General features: G+C 34.0%; 3 protein-coding genes across 3 annotated transcripts in view; 1 reads left to right on the top strand and 2 right to left on the bottom strand.

Moving 5' to 3' along the window:
- Positions 1-372: 372 nt before the first annotated feature.
- Positions 373-1,791, bottom strand: LOAG_03888 (hypothetical protein; the record flags this gene model as incomplete). The annotated part of the gene is made up of 3 exons (XM_003139425.1): positions 373-568; positions 593-676; positions 1,658-1,791. Coding segments are annotated over 3 exons (414 nt in total), but the record flags the coding sequence as incomplete, so codon positions are not given.
- A 1,847-nt stretch (positions 1,792-3,638) lies between these two features.
- On the top strand, positions 3,639-8,214 carry LOAG_03887 (hypothetical protein; the record flags this gene model as incomplete). Its single annotated transcript, XM_003139424.2, has 9 exons — positions 3,639-3,778; positions 4,154-4,430; positions 4,720-4,842; positions 5,966-6,050; positions 6,217-6,384; positions 6,605-6,802; positions 6,998-7,227; positions 7,500-7,635; positions 7,856-8,214. Coding segments are annotated over 9 exons (1,693 nt in total), but the record flags the coding sequence as incomplete, so codon positions are not given.
- A 3,325-nt stretch (positions 8,215-11,539) lies between these two features.
- The window catches only part of LOAG_03886 (hypothetical protein), a gene marked incomplete at both ends in the record, with an annotated part of 15,584 nt that continues 1,184 nt past the window's right edge, over positions 11,540-25,939 (bottom strand). The window contains 34 exons of the mRNA XM_020446441.1: positions 11,540-11,674; positions 11,994-12,161; positions 12,253-12,367; positions 12,865-12,980; positions 13,185-13,314; positions 13,461-13,591; positions 13,794-13,973; positions 14,122-14,323; positions 14,474-14,608; positions 14,824-14,968; positions 15,050-15,197; positions 15,341-15,415; positions 15,544-15,736; positions 16,098-16,249; positions 16,586-16,724; positions 16,895-17,046; positions 17,611-17,790; positions 17,953-18,081; positions 18,161-18,250; positions 18,523-18,624; positions 18,754-18,899; positions 19,176-19,330; positions 19,527-19,672; positions 19,930-20,046; positions 20,168-20,331; positions 20,542-20,611; positions 20,853-20,951; positions 21,507-21,687; positions 22,260-22,408; positions 22,970-23,131; positions 23,530-23,698; positions 23,990-24,159; positions 24,277-24,442; positions 24,599-24,787. Of these exons, the coding sequence (XP_020303218.1) occupies positions 11,540-11,674; positions 11,994-12,161; positions 12,253-12,367; positions 12,865-12,980; positions 13,185-13,314; positions 13,461-13,591; positions 13,794-13,973; positions 14,122-14,323; positions 14,474-14,608; positions 14,824-14,968; positions 15,050-15,197; positions 15,341-15,415; positions 15,544-15,736; positions 16,098-16,249; positions 16,586-16,724; positions 16,895-17,046; positions 17,611-17,790; positions 17,953-18,081; positions 18,161-18,250; positions 18,523-18,624; positions 18,754-18,899; positions 19,176-19,330; positions 19,527-19,672; positions 19,930-20,046; positions 20,168-20,331; positions 20,542-20,611; positions 20,853-20,951; positions 21,507-21,687; positions 22,260-22,408; positions 22,970-23,131; positions 23,530-23,698; positions 23,990-24,159; positions 24,277-24,442; positions 24,599-24,787 (4,900 nt within the window). The remainder of the gene's footprint in view (positions 11,675-11,993; positions 12,162-12,252; positions 12,368-12,864; positions 12,981-13,184; positions 13,315-13,460; positions 13,592-13,793; positions 13,974-14,121; positions 14,324-14,473; positions 14,609-14,823; positions 14,969-15,049; positions 15,198-15,340; positions 15,416-15,543; positions 15,737-16,097; positions 16,250-16,585; positions 16,725-16,894; positions 17,047-17,610; positions 17,791-17,952; positions 18,082-18,160; positions 18,251-18,522; positions 18,625-18,753; positions 18,900-19,175; positions 19,331-19,526; positions 19,673-19,929; positions 20,047-20,167; positions 20,332-20,541; positions 20,612-20,852; positions 20,952-21,506; positions 21,688-22,259; positions 22,409-22,969; positions 23,132-23,529; positions 23,699-23,989; positions 24,160-24,276; positions 24,443-24,598; positions 24,788-25,939) is intronic.

The raw sequence follows: 25,939 nt of genomic DNA, 5'->3' as shown, positions 1-25,939 counted from the left end.
AGCTTCTTTATTTGGATCCCTTACTATTAAAAAGCTGTGCTGCTTCTAGTCACTTTAGCGCCCCATTTAAGAGTGAGCTTACGATGCGTTACTTGAATATTAAAATAAAAACTGATTCGAAAAAACGTAAAAATCAGTCGCACTCAATCATCTGTGGAATAAGGGACAAGCGGAATACATCACAGCACAGGTTAATACCGCCCGTCAAGATTAACCGCTCAACTGATGCGGAATAATTTGGTGGTCACTTTGTTAGGCGTGAGATCGCTGCTGCTACAGCGCTTTTATCGTCTCCGCAATCGCATATGAGGGAGGAACAATCCCTACTCAACTGCCAAGAGACACTGATATTGCTATGGGTGGGATACTTACTTCCTTGCTCATATAGCCATAATTACCACTTCGTCGCACCTCTCCACAGTTATCTCCTCTCCTATCCACATGGCAGTGGCCAACGTTTTGTGAATGGATTGGTGGGATGTGTATGTGTGATGTGTAGGTGTATGTGTGTGTGTATATATGTATGTACATGTGTATGTGTGTGCGTGTGTGTGATGCGACAGCATTGCTTACCTCTCAGGCAGACACATACACTATGGCATAATGTGGTTGGTCGATAGCAATGATTCGTTCTGCAATGTGTTTTCTTTCAATTTGCGTCGGTATTTCCACTGACCTGCATCTGCTTCCCCATTGAGCACGTTGTGTACCTTATTTCGAATAAAGGAAGTACAGGCGAGTTTCCGTCTTGACTTTCAGTGGGCTACTATACCCACTGACCCACAGAGATACTGTTCGGGTGCTGTTATCATTCGCTGATGTGAATCGTCGAATTAGCTGACTGACTGTTCCGTATCGCTGTTCAGCGTTACCGTGAAAGAGCAGGAAGGAATCAAATCAGCGAATCATTATTTGGAAGTATTTTCCGGGGAGTAAGCGTTATAAAAGTCGACATCGGTTGCTTTATTAATAAACAAAGTCAGTGGCCATCATTACTCATCAGTTGTATTTCAATGCAACTAAAATTTTGTCAATGTATTGCAGTAGTTTCTGTTATAGTTGTAGGAGTATTGCTATAGAAATGAGCAGTAGTTTACAAGTGTTTTTGGAATTGAAGTTATTGCTCAGTTTCTGAGAAGGAAAGGAGTGAAGCACAACTTTGATTGTAGTTCTGACCGATAACACCAGCATAGAATTAGCGAAAATCTCAATTGTTAGACCGAACTTTTGTATACAACCTCCCAAATACACTACTGCACGACATCCTAAATTCAGTCAATGCTGCTTAAATTATACCGTTATGAAGTCCTCCAAAAAAGTTTAAAGGGTATTCCTTGATAAAATTATTAGAAGACGCCAGGTGTAGGAGTTGTCGAAATAATATTCATATGTAGTAGTGGCAAAATTTAGGGCAATAAAATTAATAGTTCTTATATATGTCTCAAATTAATTCCCAAGTTTTCTAATAATATTTTGACGAATTAAACTATTGGACTATTTGGTGCTGCGAAGTGTTGCTGTTGGGAGTATTTGGAGTGGGAATACTTTGACTTCTAAGTTTCAAAAAGATTTCGATGTTAGAAATGAGCGAATTTTTCGAGTTATAATTCTGCGGATATATGTTAGCACATACTTCTACTAACACAATTTGCTTTACCTCGCATTCCAAGTAATGCTGACGCCGAAATTTTTCGAGTTTTGAAAATTATGCTCACGATTGATTGGTGTTAGCAATTTTTCGTTGACACCACTATATATACTTCTGGCTCGTTTTAGGCTAACTAGTATCATTCTTGGTTTTGAGTTCATTTGCATGCTATGAAAGTATTTTCTTTAACAAAATTCAAGACTTTAAATTTTCTAAAACCTCCAAAAAATCGACGTTTTGCCACACTTTTCAATAGCAGTTTTTATCGGTTCTACAGTAAAGTGCACATATTGAAGTGTAGCCAATGTTTTATCTTCAGGAGGCTTGGAAACAATCATTTTACAGTAAAACCTTCAACACTTATCCAGTAGACTGTTTTCGACAATTCTGAGTGGAAATGAACTTGCTGAAGTGTTCTTTTACAAACTTATGTGTTTCTACATTGCATTGCAAAATAGACTAAATGAAGACCTTTTGTCTGTAACGATTAGGAAGGAATGGGTTGTCGAGATGTACGCAGTACAACTCTCATTATTAATCTCAGTGATTTGAATAAATGCCTTTAATAGTTGTGATGTAGGAATGGGAGGGATCATTCTCTCTAATTGGTATTCCTTCATGAAAGGCGTTAATTAGCTTTTATTGTTTCTTTCGATATAAATTGTGCTTGGAAGATAAAATTTGTCATAAAAAAGTACTCGTGACTAACATTTTGAGCTCTTTAATTTACTGCTGACGGATTTTAGTATCATCAGACTCAGTGAGTCCAATTCGATGCAGGAGAGGAAAGATTAGGTCCGGTCTGAAGTATTGCACCTTTATTTCAGTATACTATTTGTTTCAGCATATTACTACTTATTCCAGTATATTTTTTTTGTATACTGTGACTTGGACTAGAAAGTTCAAGACGTTAACTGCCTAACCTTAATTCCCTTAGATGGTAGTCCCTAGGGCAGATGCGTTAAAAAAACAAGTTTGGTGACTAAGAAAGTTTCCAAGATGTAAGTTTGTAATTTCACTAACATGGAGAGGCTCACTGCAATGAACGTTTGGTTACCAGGGTATGATTTTGGAAAAGCTGTGATTTGCACTGAAATAACGCCTAATGGATCAGCCATTTCGCATGAGATGCAAGGTAAAATACAGTCATATAGGTTATGAGAGTGTGGGGTAGGACAATAGTAACTTAAGGGAAACAAAAAAAGAATTGTTCATTAAGATTAAATGTGCGTTTGATTTGAGGTTTGGTTGACAGTAACATTTTGCTCGTAATTTAAATCATCGCTTTCTACTTGAAGTTGGCGTGTTATTTTGAAGGTTAAAACATTGAAATATGAGATTGTATTTCAAACATTACTGTTCTCAAATGATTTGTTTACCGATTAGAAAATTGCATCACTAAGATTTACTCTTTCAGATTCTCGTCGTACCACTAATAAATGTAATTAGGTGGTTATTAGAACTTATGGTGCTTGGATACGGTTAGTCTGAGAGATTAGAAATACAAAATACAATGATGATTTAGACCAGCGAAGAAGATCTCGGTGGTGTAATTTAGTTCGATGATGTCTGCTTTTTCGACCAACTTCTATCAGTAGATCGTGAATTCATAATAAGTCAGAGTGTATTTTACTTGAGATAGTGAAGGTCTGATAGAGTTATTGAACAAAGTGCCTGCCTTATCTGTGGCCAAGCAATGTTTCACACTTTACACTTTTGTTCTTTGTGCTAAATCTGTCATAAATGAGGTAGATTGCAGTAAATGCAGATTCTTACATCAACATCCTCATTCAGCTGCATCGATTTCATTATTACGCCCTTTCTTTAGATTCATTAACCTTGATTTTCTGAAAGTACTATATTTTATTCATTTCATCGACATTGCATTATTTATGTAAAAACGAGCCAATATTAACTGTTCTGATCTCCAAATTGATGTTCTTCGTACTTACTGTGTTACATATTGTTTATATTGCTCATTTTTTGCATATTTCAGCCCTAAAATATACGGCAGTCAACAACATCCGTGCACTTATTCACAACAATTTCTCGGCTCTGCTGGAGAAAGAGGAGATAGGGAAGGGACAGGAATCGGAATTGGCATTTTAAAACCAAATTTTGTTTATCCAGGTTAGTTTTTTTTTCCTTCCCTTGTTATGCTCATTGGTATTACTCGAAGGACACTCTTTTTATTATAGTCTGAATGCAGTAATTTTAGTTGTTCTTTAAATTCAAAATCGTCATTTATTCTTGATTTCGTTCTCAATTTTAATTTATGAATTGAAATAAAGTTTCATTTACATAGATTTATCTTGATCTCGAAACATTGCCAGCAGAGAGGGTAGAGTATCCTACTTTAGAGAGAGAGTTACTTGAGACTAATGAAGTCAGTTTTCCCTGGTTCAGTATGCAATGGCAGAATACAGCAGCATTGATATCATTGGTGGCAATTAGAGAGGAAGTGCTGTATTGTTTAATATTCAGCCAGTTGTTCATTTATTATAGCGTCTGCGACTAATCAGCATAAGCAAGAGCAGAATATTACTGGCGACGGCGAAGTTTCCTCGCACTGGGCAGCTTTCAAAATGATAATGGCTGAACGAGCAGCCCAGTGTTTAGCAAAACTTGGTTTGGACACTGTCACAACTGCAGCTACTTCCGCTACAAATATTCTGCATCCGCAAATAAGTCAACCACAAAATACAATTATTACGACGGATTCGACTGCGATAGTTTCTGCAACACCGAATGACTTGGTGACCACATCTGGACATCATCGAAGGTATTCTTGTCTAATAATATTTGTTTCTTTTGCTTTAATATATCTATGAGTAAATATCTAGTTACGGCGATAATTACAGCTCTTGTTTTTCGCAGCTTGTATTCTGCATTTTTGCATTGTTTTTAGCGACCAGGTTTTGGGATTTTCTTGCTTTCAGTAGGTGTGACTTGCTTCTTGAACAGAAAATAATCTTCCGGGGCTCTACTAAGATTTCAGTAAAATGCTAAAGTCTTAAAGGATAATGCATTGACTACAAACGAATGGCAAATAAATCTTTTGATAATTTTAGGTCTCGTAGTTTGCGCGAACGCACAGGTGTTGATCAGCGTCTGGAGCGGTTACCTAGTGGACCCGTAACAGTACAGAAATTTACACCACATACAGTCATTCCAGGAAGTAATATTGAAAAAAGGTTTCTACTGATTTATTAAATAATCGTTTTTTTTTTTTGGCACACTGAGTAATGCATTTTTTTTTGGCACACTAATAATGAAGTTAGTGCAGGTACTCCATTTCTTGTAAGCGCTTCTTAACGATATTACTGCTTCTTGTATTATGCTTCTATAGTGTTTCTTGTTTTTATGTCAGCCAATCGAAAAATCTTGAAAAAATATTGATTTTCCTTAAATTGGATATTGTGAGCTTTTGACGAAGACAAGCTAGATTAGAGAAGATCAGGCGAGGTTAGGAAAGATTTTTAATAAAAAAGAAGGGGTGAGGAGGAATTAAAAGAATGGGAAGGAAAGTATAAGGCTTGAAAAGAAGGGATTAATTTCTCCACAAAATAACCGCTCGATATCGTTTTTCATCTCTTTATAGTATTGGTTCCCAACTTTCTTGACCACGGTCACTTTGGCTTCTTTATTTGTAGTAGGGACAACAAGGTTCAAAAATAATAAATTTTGTTAAATTGATAATAAACTTTAACAAACAATGATAACAAACTAATTTTGGTACATATAGTATAACATTATAACCCGAATAAACTTCTATCCACGCAAACGAATCTAAGCATAACATAAAAAAGAAACAATTCTCGTTTGTTTTCTATTCACAGCGCCGTCTTCCTCGGTGGCCGTATTTTAGTTCTCACGAACCACCGGTTGGGAAGCACTACTCGTTTTTTTTTGTTTTTATGTTCTCCTAATAAAGAAACATCAAGTTAGATTAAATGTGGAAGAATGTATCAAAAGTGAATAGAAGGACTGGAACAAAACATTAAAATGCCTTCAACGACTTATAGATCATCACTTGATAGCGAATGATATTATAGCTTGGGATACTAAACTTAACCTTCAAATTATATCATTTTTATTGTATTGATGATTGAAATAGAAGTGGTAGGAATAATGAAAGGAATTGGAAAAGCGGTATAGAGCTTTGTAGTCTTATTTTATGTAACAGTTTAAAACTTCTGCCTGTTTACTTCATCGTCAAACGATTACGGCACATATTACAAAAAATCGATCAAGTTGGTTTGTAATTGTGGTATATCAAGTGGTATTATTTTTTTACTAGAAGACAAATACTTTCAGTAGACCCGTACTTATTCATAATTTCGCCGAACATGTACGATTGATGTCAGCTGATTCAGATTTCCGATTTTCTGAAGAATACGAAGTATGTTTTTATGGTAAAGTCCATTCTTAGTAGTGTGTACTGATGTTACCATCATTATTCTGAGCATTTATTGTCAGTTTCAAACATAATTCGGAAACTGCTTTTAATTTCATCATTGTCAGCACAGTTGTTTTAAATTAATGAAATTATCTTCTGGAATTTCAAGGATCTGAAATTGGTAGGACATGGACAAACATGTATAGCAGCGGACTTAACAGTGAACCGAGCAAAAAATCGTTTCACCAACATATTGCCATACGACCATTCTCGTGTAAAGCTTATACCAACTGATGATGACGATGGTTCAGATTACGTCAATGCATCTTACATTCCTGTTAGTTGAAATGTTTTTATCGAAAGTCTTCAAGACATGATCATTATCAAACTGTTAAAATGTCCTGCAAAATACATCATTTGTAATGAACAGATTACATAAAAGAATTATTCATTATTTTATGACAACTGATAGCTATGTGATAACCATTGTGAGTAGAACGCGAGAGGTGAAATATAAATGGCAGTAGTAAATGACGTTCATTACTTTTTTTTTACAGGGATTCAATTCACGTCGCGAATTCATCGCCGCACAGGGACCTCTTCCTTCGACACGTGATCATTTTTGGCGAGTTGTTTGGGAACAACATTGTCCGGCAATAGTTGCTCTGACGAAATGTGTTGAGAAAGGACGTGACAAATGCCATCAGTATTGGCCAGATAACGATCAGCTCAGCGTCCTTTACGCTGATATTGAGGTTTACATTTCTGTAATCCTTATAAGTATGCTGTATTTTTCGCTCTTAATTTTCTGATCCTAAGATAATTTACTCAAAAACTCGTTTTATCTACGACAATTGTATAGTCTCTGCTTCTCGTAAAGCTTATCTTTCTTAATTGCAAGTCTCTGTTGCATCTTTTTATTTCTCGGGTGTATAAATCCGTGTTTTAAGGTGACATTAATGAACGAAACAGTGTACGAGGAGTTCACAGTACGTGAACTTAGGTTAACAAACATGAGCGAACCATTGGCACCTCCTCGAACAGTGAAACATTTACATTATATGGCATGGCCTGATTTTGGTGTTCCTGAATATGCTATTGGTTTAGTGCATTTTGTTCGTCTTTTTCGAACTCGACTACCACCTTCACCTAACAATAAACCGACTATTGTGCATTGCAGGTTTGATATTTATTGTTGTGAGAAATAAAAAGAGAACTTGTTGGTTAATAAGTCCACCGCATATTCCAGTTTAAGTCCCTTCTACCATTAACAAATTCTTTTCTTCAAACTAGGATCAAGTCTGTTGCTTAGTATTATTGGCTATTTTTCAATGAATTTGCCACTGCTAGTTATTTGGACCTAATGAATAATAAGATAATGGGCAGATATGAAGTCCTATCATATTAAACTTAATGGAATGCCATAATAACACGGAGGCACTTTGATTGCAGTGCTGGTGTTGGTCGAAGTGGTACGTTCATAGCGCTGGATCGCCTGATACAGTGTGTTGCAAAAAGTTTACCACTCGATGTTTTTGGCATTGTTTATGAGATGAGACTCGATCGTTGTCATATGGTACAAAATGAGGTAGCGTTTTTCTAAATTCTGTTTTTCCTGTTTAATCTTTTCGGCAGCATCGCCACGGTTTATGATGACCTCGTACCAAATCTCTGCAGTACAACCATTTGATCAGTTCTTTAGAACTTACTGTTAGCCATCCATTAGCTAGGGATGATTTTTTGAATTATCTGGTCGGCATAAATGGGAACAATAAAATCGAAAACTTTATTCGAAACTTTATTTTCAGCAGCAATATATATTCATCCATCATTGCTTGCTCTATGTTCTGGAAGCGGAATATGATACGGCTAAAAATTTGATTGGTAACAATTCATCGCAAACTGGAAATGACGAGAAGACAATAACTTCGACTTTTCTCAGTGACAACGGTATTATCGGCTTTCCAAATAGTATCATCAGTGGTAGCGATGTCCAAATAATAAGCATTAATGGAGGTACCACATTTATTGGAACTGCATCGCAACATCAACCCAGTACTACATGGATTACCACCCCTCGCGTTGAAGTACATCTGAATCCAGCATTCGATGATGATGAAGGTATCGCTGAATCTGGCTTGTAACAGTTTTCCACTCATTTTAATATTTTGTATTGCATATTACTTACGAAAATACCTGGATGGGACTGCTACATTGAAATTGAACATTTTGATAGATTCAAAACTCACATTATTTGAACAGCCGGAAGTATAGGTCCAGCTTTCTTGACAACATTGTTTTAATGTTTTCCTTTCACTTTCTACAATAATTCTTTTCTAATTTCTTCGTAACTGTTTTCAAATATCCAAGGTACCAGTCAGGTTAAATAGTAATGAATTCTTAATACTCAGTCACATTTTGAACAAACTACCTCGTGGTTTGTGCAGTATTCAATGTTTCCATGATCTTCTTGTGAAAAATTTCTTTTTCTCATTCTTGGAAATTTGAAAATATCGTGAAATTATGGAATAGTACGGGTTTCTTTTTCCCACAATTTGTGATGTTTTATGAGACTAATGCCTCTGCGTCAGTGATTTTGTATATTGTTGTTCTGTTGCTCAATAAAAAATTTAAAAAATGTGATTATCTTCTCCCGCTTTTTCTCATTTGGAACTTTTGCCACTGTTAACTTTCGTAGGCATCTATCATTAATTCTTCCTACATGGTGATCGCTTCTGAAATTATTTGAACGAATAAAGTTTTAGTTCTAATTATCCTTCGATAACGTCGCAAGATACCACTAAACACGTTTTGAACACGTTTTGTGATAAAACAAAAGGCGATAGGTAGGATTCAGAAACCTCGCATCGAAATGATGAATTTGTCCTCACGGTAGTGTTTACATTTTGCTGAACTTGGCGTTCAAGCATCATCGTTCCAGTCAAGTTTTCTTAATTTATTCATTCTTTGAATCTATAATTTACTTGAGAATTTCGCTCCATTAATGTACAAATGACTGGGAACGAAGTCCGGACAATTTGCTTGGACGTGAATCTGACGGGTACGACATTGACTGGTGTCATCATCAACGGACACTTTGAAGTCTACGACACAACCATTATCCTGGTCTGAATCCTGAAAAAACTTTTAATTTAGGAGTCGGGTATTTGCTGGAAAGGGCAGTCGAAATTTCATTTTCGATTGAGATGAAATATTCCCCAAAGTGAGGACTTCTCTAAAGTTTGGATAATCGATTTTATCGCTATACAGTTAACGTCAGCATCACTGGCATAATCAATCGGGAATCAAGGCTTTGGTTGATACTGTAATTAATTTTAATTTTTAAAGATTTGGTAAAAAGATGCTAAGGCAGCATATGTTTTATTTGAATCTGAAATCTGCTGATAAGGATTAAAAGATGCAGGATGCAACCTCTAATCAGACTTCACATTGCCTAACCAGTCGATATAACAATCTGCCCAAAAAATAAAGTGCAGCTAGACCAGCTAGAATGGTGACTCAGAAATTTCGTGAAGTTTCTTTGGTGCCTATCTTTCTATCCTTCACATCATTCTCTTCATAGGTCATTCTGTCCATCCGGTAGTGTCTTTGCCATATTGGCTCAAAGGAGCATGTTGGCAAATGTTAGTTGTTGAGAAGTTTAGAATAGCATAAATTAAAATCCCTAAATTTCTGAACATGGGTGAATAAATGATATAAAACATAAATACGCTTTGCAATAGATAAGTCTAATGAGGGGAGTGTATTAGTTTTAAATTTCTGTCAATTAATTTTATAGCTACATCTAACAAGTCAATTTAGATAAGCTGCTGAGCAAACAACGCCATCTTATGTTTGCTTCATAGTCGTCCTATCTAGCTTGCAGTTGTGTCAGCAGTGGAAACAGACTATGCAACAGTTTTAGTTCTAGTAGAAGATATGGAATCATGATTTATGAAAGAAGTTATGAAGGTCGCACGTAGAATCTCTTAGCTGTTAAGAATGATTTTTTTGTTGGAATTGTTTCGTTGGATTTTATTGTCGGATTGGTGCTCTTTCGAGATGAAGAAACAGTTGTGGAGGAATTACTGGAAAAATGCATAAAATTTTGAACAAAACATTGAAAAATTGTTCTTCTCTTCATTTGTAATGTAAGAATATTTGTGCTTTAAAGCAGACTGAGATTAATCAAAGTGTTAAAAACGAGCTTCACAGATTTCGAGTTTCCCATATAACCATACTCTCTAATTAACAATAATCGTCTATTATCATCGGTCATGTAAATGCGATCCGTTTTTCGTAAGTTTTTTTGCGAAACAATGGGGAAACAGAGCAAATCTTCGACTCGGTTAGCAGAAAGAATTTTTTTGGAATCGACATCCTGTCGTAACGATATTCGATCTTGCTAAAATGAAACTGATTGAAGAAACTACCGATTTCATTAGCCCTTAAACTTTACCGTTTTAATTAGAACATTCAACTTTCGTAAAACCGAGTCAAAATTAAAATTATTGAGTCTGTGCTTTTGCTTTCCATTTCTAACTTTAAATTGAATTTTGTTAAAGATAATAGTCACATTCATTTTGAAGATTGAGGAAATTTACCTCTGCTTTTTTTATCTTCTCATATTCTTCAATGATGTCACCTGAAAAAGAGGTTACATTTACTTTGCAGTAAATGATTATCCAGAAGCTCTTGGAAGATGTTATTGATATCAGCATCAACCAACATAAATGAAGCTTACTTTTAGTGGTCGTAGTCATTGCTATTCCTGAAAATTTTTTCTGCAATTCATTATAAAATCATTGTAAACTCAAAACTGAATCATTATAAAAATTTACTTATTTGAAATTTAGAGAGAAATAAATTTTTCTTATGAAATAAATCCTCACCTTTAATAACTCATAAAACTTTCCAAAATTTGCAAGACAGTCAGATTGACAACCGTATCTTATTAGTTTTCGACCGTGAAATGATAAAAGAGTTCATTTGTCGTAATAGTATTCAAATTCATTATATCATAATATTTAAATTAAGTCATCGTGGCGAGAAAGCAGCTATCGGAACTTTTCGCGGAAGTGTCACATATGTATTGCTTCTTTGCTTTTAATGCACTTCACACATTGTTTTGTGTGATCGAATGGTTTGCATACACACCTACTTATTGATATGTATTTATAAGTTTTGTTATTAAATATTTAGTAACATTAAATAATCGTTGCTACATCGTCGGTTCTCCGCTTACTTACACGTTGACACACGTCACAATCCTTCTCGATTCCGAGTCCATCTTTCACGCTATCGTAATTTTTGCAACTCCAAATCTTCTAAGCGTATAAAATTTAAGCCGTAAATTTAAGCACACCAATAATTGTTAACATCTGCCGGAACTCAAAAAAAAAGTTCAAAAATCTGATAGACATAAGTGAAAGATACATAAAACAAGATTTATTAATTGTTACGACAAACAATAAAGCACAGAGCGGAACAAATCACACATAGTAACTGGGTGAAATAACATTTTGTATGAAAACGAGCAATTTCTGTATCACATCCTTTTCACCCGTTTCAATCATCTTATCATGATGAGTGCGCAAAAATGACCGAAGTGTCTCTGTTATTGTGTTCTGTAAACTATTTTAATTTTAATTTATTTAATTCAATAACTAATCAAACCATTCATTACACTGTTCGAAACCCTTATGGACAAAGATGACCACCACTTCTACCCGACGCGTACGATACCCTTCCTAGCTTTTGTATCTGAATAATGCATATTTGAAATAAAGTAATGATACCAATGTTAATTCAAGAATACTAATAAGAATACTAATTTTTCAATTTAGAATCGAATTCAGAATCTAATTTATTATAAAAGATAAATATACCTGCTGCCTTTCACTAATGCCTGATAAAGGATGCTTGGAAGAAAAAATGGTTGCTTACACGTGTTAAAGAATCAGAGTTAATGCCAAGCTGGCAGTACTTTGGTATCATATCGAATACCAATGGTGGAATAGTGAATGGAAAAGCACGAATTACTGCGGATAGGGCCAATACAGCGCCATGTCTCTTGCTTAGTATCTTATGATTCGTAAGCTCGAATAATTCCTTCTGATAAATTATTTTTATAGTTTGCAATTCTCTGATGACTGCATCTCTCAGTTCAAATTTCAGAATAATAAAGTCTTCTCAGTGAACTTACAATGTAACAACTTGTGAGCGATTGAAAACCGCAGTGTATTAGCGCTGTTAGGCAATCAGCTGCTTCTCGTCGTACTTCAAGTTGTGTATGGCAGATTGCATTATAAACCATTCGTCTATAATTTCATTTTTTATTCATTTTAAATACAGCGAAAAATCACATAGGAACTGAAACGAAATTTTTACATAATTCATTGGTGCAATTGGGAAGAAAAAAAAAACTGACGGACGTTTTATTTGACTTTTTATCCACACTTCCCAGACACGCAATCAAATAGGCTCAAAATACAAAAGTGGTGACATGTGAAAATACGCTAAGCTAAGAAAGGTATAAGCTTGCAAGAAATGTTTACGGATTTTGCTTAAAATTACGACATTTTCCTACCGTTCATCACTTTTTCAAAGACGCAATAACTGCGCTTCCTGCGTCTGTAAACAAACGGGTCAATAAGCATCCTTTGTTTTTATTTTAACTTTATTTATTATTTCCAGTTATGAGTGTCACTCAATGTCTCTTATTATCTACACCGATCATTCTACCGCTCATTTCGATTGCGGTTTTATACAGTCCCTTAATTCAGGTAGTGAAATAATTTTCCTCAGAGAAACTTACCGCACGATTTCAGGCCTTTCTTGTTTTTCACAAACAAGTATGTTTGAAAATACGAATACATGAAGGAATTTCATTATAGATACCCATGCTTTCCAGCTCGTACTCTTATTCATCGTCTATAATTGCTATTTAAATTTTCTAAACAATCTCATTGGAAAAGAAATTATGGAAAAGATTATCTCAGACGATTTTCCGCGGAAGTCATTCTTCTGTCCCATTATAGATCTCTGATTTCTACAAAACTAAATTGAAACGATTTGTTTCACAAAATTAAATATGAGGAACTATGGAAATGTTGAATTCAAGGCTGTTACATGTACTTGTTCAACACTGTTCAACATCTCATCAGCAAGTTCATCGCATAGATAAATACCAGACCATGATTGGAACAAGACATCACTTGCACCAACTGCCAAATCGGCATCCCTCACCACTTCTGTCTCGTCGTTGCTGAAAAAAGTTTGCTAAAAAATGTCGCTAAAAAAGCGACACAGTGTACCATTTCACAAATATTCCTTATCATAACTGCTAAAAATTTTCAAAAACAGCAAAGTTTTAAATAGAAAATTGAAAGAAATGAAATAAAACAGACTTACTCGGCTGTTTCCTCATCAGCTAGATGGGTTATAAGCGGGAAGAGAGATATGATAGGCGATGATAAAGCTACGAAACAGGATAGGAAATATGCATTCAAAAATCTCAGCAGAGTTTTAATATGCAATTGGCGCTGAAAAGAATTAAAATTCAATCTTTCACTCTTTTTTCTTTCTACTGAAACTAAGTAAGAGTGTTAAAAAATGCTTCTAATTTGACAAATATTTAACACGGGACAATCATTATGCATAAACTCAGCAACTTTTCAAATCGTTTCTTAAAGAGTTATTGAAATGAATTTCCGGTAATGATTATAGCAAAATCTTGCAATTCACCCCTATGACATTCGGATTGGTAGCAATCTCATTGTTAAATCTCCCCTTAATATATAGTGAATTTTTCAATGAAGTAACAAATGGTGGTGACGATGATACTGTTATCAGCTTTGATTGCACTCCAGCAGATGCATCTCTCTTGCCTATTTGTATTTTCTTTAACTTCATCATTTCCTTAATCTGCAAAAAAGTATTTTTTTTGGAAAACTCAAGCACAATTAGGTTTAAATTCATAGAAAAACGGCAATAAAATACGAACTAATTTAAAGGAAATAAAACACAAAGAATTCAGTGAATACTTCTTGGAACGACAAAAAAGAGTTATTACGTGAGTGTCGAATATGTCCATTATTTCTCCCAACTTTGGAATTCTGTATTTTACTGGTATATTGCTCTCATCACCCATTGCAAAACCATAAACAGCAGGAAATGAAAGGACGCTGTAATTAATTTTTGAGACACTTCCATCGTTACTAGAGTAACTAAGGCTTCTCAGGCTTTTGATGATTACGAAATGCAACCATAATATACTGGAGTGTGAAAAAGTTTGGCATTTAAATCATCAAACGGATGGGTTCCAGCAGATACTCTTAACTGATGCGCTATCAAAATTTTTGAAAAGATTGATGAATTTTTTTTTTCAGAACTTTTCAGCCGAAATTAATTAGCAAATTTAGAACTTCGCGATTTGCTCTCTTTCCGGTGCCAGCCATGCCTGCGAAATCATAACATTTGCAATTTGTATAACTTGATTTAACAATTCGGTTGTTCTCCAAGCTGAGCATGAAGAAATATACTGTATAAGACCCAATCGTCTGGAAAAACATCAGACTGGAAAATTGATTTCTCTCAATTTCCTAGTTTTTTCTAATCAATTTTCTAATTGACCTCTGATTTAATCATCCGAAATTTCTTGTAACAGAAACTAGTAACTAAAGTAAGTAAAACTTTGGCATTTCTTATTTGACTTTTCTCAGTATCTCTTTGATCTATTATTTTTTTCGAACTTTTAGGGGAAGAAATAACTTACACACATCGATGCCATGTTGTCGGAGCAGGCCTTAAAGTAATTTCAAATATTGTTTCAATGAGCCAATGGAATCTCCTCACATCGGTAACATCCAAGCAAAATTTCAGTGCGATATCCCAATAATATACTGTTTCTGACATCAAACCTGCAACCATTCAAATACATTTGGGACTTTTCTGCCAGAAGTAATTAAATGATTGGAAATTAACTTAAATTTTCAAGATACCTTCAATTTGGTAGAGAATAATAGGTTTCAACCAGACCCATATCTCCTGCAGGTTTTTGAAAACCCAGTTCCTTGAACCACGGATAATGCCAGCGCAATATACTGCCGCAAGTTTCGTCTGTGCGCGCCGTATAACAGGACGCTCATTCTTTAAATTATCATTTATAAGCTTTGGCACAAAATCATTTGTTGGATCGCAAAAATTTCAATACAACTAGCTGAGAATTTTTACTCAAATACGATAATTTGCAAAAGAGTATACAAAAATGAATTGAAACGAAGTGCTTTTACCTCCGAACTACATAATGATTCTAGCAATATTTTAAATTGCGGTGCCAGTGAGTTACCAAAGTTTCGGAACAAATACTGAAAAGAGAGTCAGAAATTACTATATGGATACCATAATGGTAGCAAATGGTTTATCTGTCTTACCTATAATAAAAGAATGAAAAAATTCAAGATCAAAATCAAAATGATAAAATGCGATAGGATACTTTTACAAAACGATATTCGCTGACATAAAATACATCACTGTCTTCCTTTTCTTTTAACAGGATAGCATGCCAAAAGGTAAGAAATTGTTCATCCTTCATATATTCAAGTATTAATTTCTCAACATCATTAAATTCCGACACGGAGCGCTGCAGTTCTGTTTGCGCGTTTGCTGGAGCTGACACCATTAATTTCCTGAAATACTGCAAATATATCAATTCAGGAGAATAGAGCTGCAGCGCACCATACGTTTTTGGTAACTTACATCATCATGAAGTAAACGGTATTGTATACAACTCTACCGACACAGCAGTTTTAATCCTACTCTCTCTGGAATACTCCAGTATGCCTTTACAACACTTGAAGGATCCAAATGTTTGCAATTTTAGCCTCTTAACCAAATATTAGTAATTTAAGATAGTGGAAAGGAGAAGTTAAACAATTCTATCACGACATATCACATATTTAAGTTCAGAACAAGCAAACAGAGGTATCTAAGTAACTGTTAGTTATCCTGATATGCAGTAATTCCAAAAAGTGTCATGCATAATTTCACCTTGGCCACTGATAAGCGCCCCAGTGCGGCTTCGATACAAATATTGTTTCGTTCCAAGTTTGTTCATCTTTTGGCAACCGAGCACGGTCATAAACGATGCATAAATTATCAGGTCTTAAACCACATGCATATTTGAAATGCGGATCAAATACCTGAAGAACCACAGTGTTTACATATCAAAAAAGTAACCTCTGCAAACTTAATAACAAAATAAGATGCCAGTAAACTTCGCAGATACTAAAATGCCTTATCAGGTGGGTCCCATAATATTCTTTTTGTCAGTGGCTTATTCCATTCTAAATAACTAGAGAGACATTCAGCAGCAACATGTCGCCACCTTGCACGAACATCAACCAACATTTGCAGGAATACCTAAAAATACTTTATTTAATTTCATCTCATGCCACTGAAATAAAGCAAGAAAAATTCAACAATTTTTGAAAGCTGAAGGTAAAAAAGAGTCAAATCTTTCAATTATGCAAACTAACTTCTGCCACTTCAGCCGTGAAAAGAATTCGATGAAACGTGAAAAGGAATGTTCGCGCTGAATCAACTTGCCGCCAATGGTACAGCTGTCCCTTATTTTTGCATATTTCGGTGAGTTCATTGCGAAAACCATCTATTCGTCTACAATAATAGATACAAAGTTCCTTATACAATGCTGTTCAATTAACTTTTTACCAGCTCAAACTAAATATCTTAAATGACAGATCACGGCAACTGCGGTCGACATTTACTGATTAACAAGAAATTATGAGGAGTCATTTTTTATGAGAATTCAGGAATATCAGACTTACTGTTGATTCTTTTCATGCTTTTCATTGAATCTGTTTTCTGACGTAAGAATTGCCTGCAAGCAAGATAGTTCTTGGTATTTGGCACAAAATCTGTTGTTAGCATTGCTATCGGCAAGCATCTCCTGTGCAATGACACGAATGTTTGTTGAATTCTGTAAAGAAATTTGCTAATTAATAACTTAATGAGTATTCCTCATAGAATCGACCAGACTTTCTTGCCTTTAAGATAAACTTTATACTTCACCTTCACCTTTTTTTGTTCTCTTAAATTTTCTTCTGACTATTCAATACATTCAATTTTTTCAATTTTTTCAAATTTATTCAATACAAGTAAAATTACTTGTATTGAATAAATTAATAATGCTAGATAATTTAAACAAAAATTACGGAATACTGTCAATGGAATTAGGAAATGTCAAACTCAAGATACGACATCTAAATTATCTTGTATCATTGAGTAATGATAAAATATTTTATATCGTCACAATTTTCGAAGCATTAAGTGATGAATTCACTATTATTACTGAATTTCACCTTCTCAGCGAAGGTAAAAATTTATTGAGAGAGCTCTTATCAGTAAATCCTGGAAAAGTCAAATATATAGTGAAGTTAAACGAAATGAGTTAATGCAAATCCCCTTAATGTTTTTATTTTTAAATAAAATGAGCAAAACTTTGGATAGAACTGTGAATACATTGGTCTAGCTAAAAACTTACGATGTTTCTTTCAAGTATCCAATGTTTCACAGAAACAGAATCAATACAGTGTTGTACCAAAGCAATTATAGACGGCTTCTCGGAAACTTTAAGCTTTGCAACTGCTAACCAACACTTACATCGGGTAGAAATTGTATTTGAAATTAAAAACCCACATTTGTTCAAAATATACAGCGCACCCTAGAAAATCTATTTAGATCATGCTAAAGTGCAGTAATTCCAATCCAAAGAAAAAAAAACAAAGAATTCGGTCCACAGCACTAATTCAATTTCGCAGCTTTAATATTAATAACAAACAAATTACTTTCAATTCAATCTAAAAAGGACACTTTTCTGGGTTACCTTCATTTCTTCATGACTGATATTACGTTTTGGATCTAAATGCTCCAACACATCGTCCACTAACAAACATTTCGAATTTGGAAATTTTGTTGTTAGTTTGATCAGCGTTGTTTGAGAGGCGATACGTACCTTTAACAAAAAAATTTAGTATAAAATTATTTTAATAGAAGTCTTTTCTCTTATATTTGAACATACTGGCAAACCTTACATCGGTGAAAAAATTTGTCCCAAGTTTGATGAGATCCTTCATGATTTTGAGATGTGATTCGGTGAATTTGGAATTTTTGATATACAGATCCTGAATTTACTTTCACGGATAACAAATTTTTATGACTAATGTAATGAAACAAATTGCTAACACCATTTTGCTGCCTGAGTGCCGACATGTACAATCATATATTTATCGTAGAAGTACAGAGAGAAATGTTATTCTACATTAAAATTACTTCATCTCACTTGCTCAAAACAATAATTTTTTGATCTCCGTGTCCTAAATTTTTGAAACCTGTGGACTCGACTTCAAGCAATTCAATAAATTAATGAATAGCAAACTTTTTGATATGAAAAAACCCGCCGTTCAAAAGCGTCATACAGTTCAGCACGACGTCCCTGTATCGGGTCATTGTAATTTATTCTTGTATTTTTTCTGCGCGCACGAAAACTCGGTGATGACTAAATACGTCTGTTAGTTTGCTTGAATTCTAAAAACTTTTGAAGATTGCATTTTCTAAACAAGAAATATGAAAATCATTGAGAGAAGTCGTGATATGAAATCGAAGGAAAATACTACAGGACACTTACTCCCTCAGTACATAATGTTTGCAGGACTGAAGAAATGAGCAGAAGATTCTTGGACTGATCGTCCTGCTGGTTCAATAAAAATTCCATTAAATTATGCATTGTAATACGCACTCTTTCTCGAATATTTTCACCGTTAAAAAAAAGCACTGAAAATGTCAAAAGAGATCTTAATTAACAACTTAATGGAGGCCCAATTACATAGGAGTTTGCTGATGTGTGAAAACGACAACTCTTTCTCATTTTCACGTAAAAGTTTGGAACTATTCGAGAGAAACAATTCCACTTCATAATTTGTCATCGAATCTATTTTAGATTTTAAAACCCTTAAAAACTAGAAATATCATACAAGATGCGCTAATCATCTCTCTTTTTAGTCAAATAATGGTTTTCTAAAAAAGAAAAAAAACGAAAGAAAATGGAACTTTTCATGCGCGGTGACACAGATGTTATATGTATGGGATCCATATCAACAATCGTCTCACTCAGCTTAATTTCTTTTGTATTGAAAATTGGAAGACGATTGCCAACACAGGACAGTAAGCTATCGACAACGAACAATGAACGCTTGATTGCAAATCTGTCATTTCATAATTTTAATTTTTTTAAATAATTTGAAGTCAAATTCAATTTCTAAATTTCGATATTTTTTTTTTGTAAACAGAATTGCATGAACAATAAATTAACAATCTTGTAAGAATTGAAAATTTGTAATCCACGGAAAGTTCAATAAAATACTACATAAAGCTGATGGAAGCCAAAGAAAAGAAACAAACTTATCCATATTTTCCGGCGCTGCGAGTAATTGAACCTCGGAATAAGCAAATTCATTTAATAATTTTTCTGCAAAATCCACTTCAGCATCCGTTGGGATATGCCATTTTATTGTCACAACATCTTTGAGACACTTAACACCCCATTTCTGTAACAGAAATATAAACTTTTATGGGCAGTTCCAATGTTAAAAGTCTACCGTTATCTATCTGTGCATGAAACTTCCCATTTATAGAACAGCAGCGTTTTCAAGATCGATATTTGTCGTGAAAGCCAATACGAACCGTGTTGTCGTAAATCATTCATTATTGTTATTATTTTCTCTACTATTTATCAAATCAATACAAAAAAGATCAACATCATTATCATTTTCCAAGAATTTTTTGAAATAAATTCAAGATTTACCTTAATAGGCAAAGATAAATGCAATGGCAAGTCCAGATTACGTTGTCTATCTTCCTCTGATATAGGATAAATTTCTATTAGCTGTGTTAAAAGATTTTTAAGCGACCAACATGATCCCTACAAAAAATTCAAGAAAACAATAGAAAATTTTGTAGCAAATTTAAAAAAGTTTATAACCAGCAGAAAAGAAAATTTCTAGCATAGATCATTCTCAAAAATTGAGTTGAAAAAAAAGTACCTGATATGCGTTATAACAAACCATAGACATAGTACATTTGTGCATTTGAATACATTCCTTTTGATACTTTAATAGCAAATTACTGGGCACAGAGAAGATCATCTCCGACAAATATGTAAACCACATCGTCGTTGCATCAAGTTCTTTCAATATTTTCTTCTCTTCTGAAATACGAAGTAACTAAAGAAACACGAAAATTCCTTTATCCGTAAAAACACCACTCCCATTTTACATCCTTCTAATAATTATGAATATCCTACATTCAAATATTTGCAAGCTGAGCGTCTATACAATATATTGGAAAACTTGTAAATCTTTCATTTAAATATTCATGAAACTTTCAGTCGGCATGCGGAAACAGCTAATTCATTCACCTGTTACGCACTGTTTTTGCTTCTCCAACAAAAATTCAACATACATCGGAAAATAACGGACCGGATTGGCCTGAATATAACCGGGTTAAGCTGAATATTAGCCTGAATTGCCCATTTTATAAGCATTCAGTACAGTTCAAGGTTATGGCAAGATGGAATGAAAGTGGCAAAAACCTAAAAACTGAATATATTTTCCCTGAAATTCTTTAAAATCTTTAGCAGTGACACGTTTTCTCTGCTCGTGCTTATCTTTACTTCTCATTATTTAAAGGTTAAAAAAGAAATATGCTTGAACTGCAGTATGCACTTACATAAATGGATTCTTGCATAAGTGAGCATGCAGCATCGGCAGCAATAACGTTTTCGAATTCAGACGTAGAAATGAATTTGTAGGTCTGATCACCGATTAGCTAAAAAATGAACCTCAAGGTTGGTCTTAAGTTCCATTTACGTATCCTTACTGTCCACTTTTTTTTCTCACCTGTATTTAAAGTATTCTCTTTTATATCTGGAGGATGTGATAATAATTTAAAAAACGCATATTCACTTATGCTTCATTAAAACTCATAGCAATTTCTTTTCTACAATTACAAAAATCAATATCGGTACTTTAAATACATATAGGAAAAAGTGGAAAAAGCTTGAACACAAATCTGCCAATCGATTTATAGGCTGGGTATATTGGATAAGAAATTATGAAATTTAAAATTGTAACTTAGCTTATAACCTCTAGATGAATCAATGAATAGATTAATATGGACAGTTGAATAATCTTCATCAAGTACAATTAAATATCGGGAGTAATTTGGTTTCTGTTGATAAGATTTTAAACTGTTTACTAAATTTTAAGTGAAATTTGACTTAATTAATGCCTTGAAGTTACTCTTACAAAATAGGATGTACTCACTGTAATGTACTCTCATAATTAAAATATCAAACAATGAATTCTAATGGCTACACCATACCTCAACAAAATTGGATGAACAATTAGAGAATAATGCATGAAAAGCGCTTTGCATGCTTGTACTTATCACAGCTTCTTCATTTCCAATCAATATTATCTCCGAATTATCACATATAGAATCCACATATGATATGCCATCACTTGGAGCAGAGCTTGATAGTTGCGTTATTACTTTGAATATTCTAAAATTGCTATCAGATGATGTGACCACTCAAATATGATAGTAGTAACTGTCAGAAAAGAACATTCAACTTTACAAATAATATTTGTTCACGCTAATAAAAATATGTTCTAATTAAAGAGAAGGTAAAATGAGACTTTCAGTGCTCCTCAGTGCATATATCAAAAGCGCAGATAGAAATGTAATCTAGAATTGGACAATAATGAGAAAATCAAATATATTAAGATTGAGGAGAAAAGTGCTCTGAACCCGGCTTTCGAATATAATTATAAACATAGTTAGCAATACTTAAAATATTTAAAATGTGATAAGTAAAATCATAATGTGTTGTATGCTTACTTGTACAATATCAAAACAACACAGTATGAATGATACTATCTATAGTTCACAGCGTTGCAAAATTATTTCATTATCCCATAACTTTTTAGCATCAAAAATCAGTTTAACTTAAAACACAGTACTATCTCGTGCTTCAGTAATTAACTTTTGAAATAACTTAATTTAGCTTAAACTTATGTAGTGATACTTTTCTGCTTAATGAAAAAATAAAAAGCGCAAAAGCAGACAATTTACTTATTCACAAAGTCCTGCACGATATTTGGGAACCGTGATGTTAATTTACAAAGATGTTTCTCCTCTTCGCTTAAATCCATATACTTTTCCATTTCGGGAGCAGCGGAGCAATCCACAATTGGAACTAATTGGAAAATGGTTTCCAATGTCTAAATTCACACCAATTTTACAAATTCATGCATTTTTCGAAAAAAATAAAATAAAAATAAATAAAAAACAAAAAGAAAACGGTCGCATAATTCCATCCAAAAGAATGCTTATCCTTGTTCCTAGCAAACCTTAGTTCATGCCTTTATCAATTAAATAACCTATTGAACCTATTGCACTGAATGCTTAATAACTTATTCCTGCTGATAGTATCCACAGATAAGATTTAAAATGTATACCGCGGTATTTTCTATCTAACTCAAAATAGTAATCTCCGGATTCTTCTTCTGAAATAGGCAGAAAATTTAGAACAGTTCAAATTCATATTCTATGGCCTTCTTGAATTAGTCAAAGATGCAGTAGATGTGTGATCTGAGAATGATGAGTTCGAACTACAGCAGAGGAAAAGTACTTTTTCTGAAATATAATTTTTGGTTAGAAGCAAAAGAGAAAACGAGTTTCTAATGGCAACTCTTCCAACTGCCATAAAGCATTGAAGATACTCCTCATTTTGCTTCATGTTAACAATCCGTAAGTTACGAAATTAAAATTACAAGATTTACCTGCAAAGAAAGTGAGAGTTTCTGGAAATCATTGATGTCGATAGCTTCAATCAGTACCTCAAGCAGAAAAATGGCGTGTTCACGCAGTGGTACTCGACACTTATCAGAACGGACCTCCGATTCGTTTATAATAGACGATGGTGTTGATTTGTATTCCCTATCCTGAATTTTTTTTTAAAATAACAAACAGTAAATTTATGCGCAGAAATGAATTGTTCTATCTTCTCACTTCGTTGAAATGAAGGATTAGTAATCGGAAAAAAGTGGGACAATTTGTCACTTGCTTTTTAAAAGTATTCGTAGTAGTAAAATTGTTGGAAATAAGTATTGAAGTAAGAATAAAGATGTATTATGTTAAGGAGACAGTAATGTAGCATATGTTATTCTTATCTATACAGTAATGACAAAGCTATCAAAGATGAAATATCAGTATTAATGTAAATTTACTACGATCATACTGCAGAAATAAAGTTACGCGAAAGTCTTAATTGTATCAGAAATATGAAAAACTACTGTATCATATTAACACAACATAAATTTAACCATAAGCGACCAATTACCTCTTTGATCTTATTGATACCATTAATCCAATTTTGCTTGCAAACATTGTATGTTCGATAACTATTGGTACCATTATCACGGACCAGTGACACGCAAATTTCAACAATGCATTCCAGTGACTGCTTCAAACGATGCGGTTCTGTGGTGGTCGATAGCGATGGATAGATTCTAAAAAAAAATTCTTGCAATAAATGAAGCTATTTTTCATTAATTTCAAGAAATTGGTTTAATTATCTTGGATTATAACTTCCAAAATTTCCACTGCTAACAGTATTTGCAATGGTGACCATGCTGTCTATTCGCTTACAAGTTTCTAATGGTTACAATGAGCAAAAATGACTTATTATGACATTTTGAAATATGACAATTTTGTGTTCGATGGTAACTGATTGTCTTTACGAATCACATTTTATTTTAGTGACTTCTTATCCGAAAAATCAATCAAATGTATCAGCTTACAAATCGAGACATTTCGGTAGGACTAGCTGTGGTGCGAGAAATGCTAAATTTCGCATAACGTTAGACGTCGATGTTTCAGTCGTTGAAAACACTGAATAAAGTACAGACGGAAGCAATATGCTGACGAACCATTCAATCTGTTCATCCGTGAGGCGCATTTTCGAAGGTACCTGTGCATAATTTGATATCGATTTCAGACAATACGTAAATGATACAATTAGTTACAAATTATAGGGAGAATTTACAACTAGAAATCACCAACTTTCTCGTTCAGAGCAAAAGAAGACCTTTTTCCTAGTTTTTTGTCGCACTCGTTCAGTGCGGACACGTCGCACCATTTCATTGACAACAGCGTCAAGAAATGACTGTAGAGTTGGCGTATGACCACCCTCGTGCAACGGATGCAGGAAAGATTCGACGCATTTGATTAATCGTTCGAAACACTGATGAGCACTGAAATGCAAGCAATATCGAATACCGCCTACTAAATAAGAAATAAAATAACTGAGGAAGATTGGAATGTTAAAGAGTAAGTAAAGAAACATTATGACCAATCTACTAAGTTCACTAACTACAAATCTCTAATCTAATTGCAAAATCAGAAGAAACCTTTCATTCACTCCACCTAGCATCCATACGATCCATTCTGCACCGGAACTTTCAGAGCCCATCCCTGTCCCATCGCCAACTGCTACTTTATTATATCGTACACTTAGATTCAGTGTCCGCAAAAGTTTTGAGAAAATGATCGTATGCTTGGATGACCAATCGATATACCCTGGACAATATTCACTTATCCTGCAAATTACTGAAATACTTCGGGTATTCTCACCATACTACCAATTTAACCCACTGATACCATATACTACCGATTTATTTCACTGATACAGCGTTTATTTCTAGTGCGGCAGAAAGTTTGATTTCCATTTTTCATGGCCATCTCCAAATCCCTGATTTTTGGAATTGCTGTGCTTGCAAATAATAACTGGATCCATTCTCGATATCCATTCAAATAAAAGGGAAATTTAAAATTTTCAAAAAGTTGCCGATCAAAGTATCATTATGTCCTTAATTTCACTTACAGTGGAAATGCTTGTTACTGAGGGGTAAGTTACTGGTTTTCAATTATATTATGGTATTCATGAAATGTAGGAGCAATGAAATTGGAATGAAGACCCAAAAGAGTAAAAAGAAGTGTCATAACTTGTTCGAAAATTCGATAATCAGAGGTCATTATTTGTCGGAAAAACCGAAATAGTTATATCGTAAAATCATTCATTCAAATAGATCGCATTTACATATTTTTTCTCTCATGCTTAAATTCATGAGTCAGTTATCTAATCTACTAAAAGTGCTTCTTTTGATGTTAAGATTTGTGCATATATGGTAACTAATTTGTAAAGGCTTTATCTCATGCAAAATCTTATATACAATGGTGATAAAGCTATACATCAGATAAAATAATTTCTACGCAATCTTTTCTAAAGAGAACTGTTCCTATATGTAAATTTCTCTTGCACCTGTGAGAATATTGTCAATATACAATGATTGTTCCTCTTCACACAGCCTATATATAAACCCTAAGAATCCCTAAGAAGGTTTAATGTTAATGTTAAATTTTTCTCCACGTCGCTACTCAACGCTACTCAGTATAATCCAGACTTATTTCCTCTCTATTTACGAATCTTTACTTCAATACTTCTCCCGTTATTCTACGTTATTGGACCTTATTATACTACAATCGGAATTACTTCTAACCTGTTATTATTGTATTTGTTATTGAACAACAATAAAGGATAACTATTATATTCCTCGAACACATAACCAATCGGTATTCAGTAAGTCACTTTTTTATAAAGAAATAACTGCTTTATTACTAACAAAAAACAGTAATCCTCATCTTCTCACTCTCATAATAATTCTTTCACGACATTATTTCCTAAATGCCCC

This window comes from Loa loa (genome assembly GCF_000183805.2).
Source record: "Loa loa unplaced genomic scaffold supercont3.38, whole genome shotgun sequence".
In the NCBI taxonomy this organism is placed as follows: Eukaryota; Metazoa; Nematoda; class Chromadorea; order Rhabditida; family Onchocercidae; genus Loa; species Loa loa.
The sequence above is the reverse complement of the archived record's forward strand: the minus strand, read 5'-3'. Positions and strand labels throughout refer to the sequence as shown.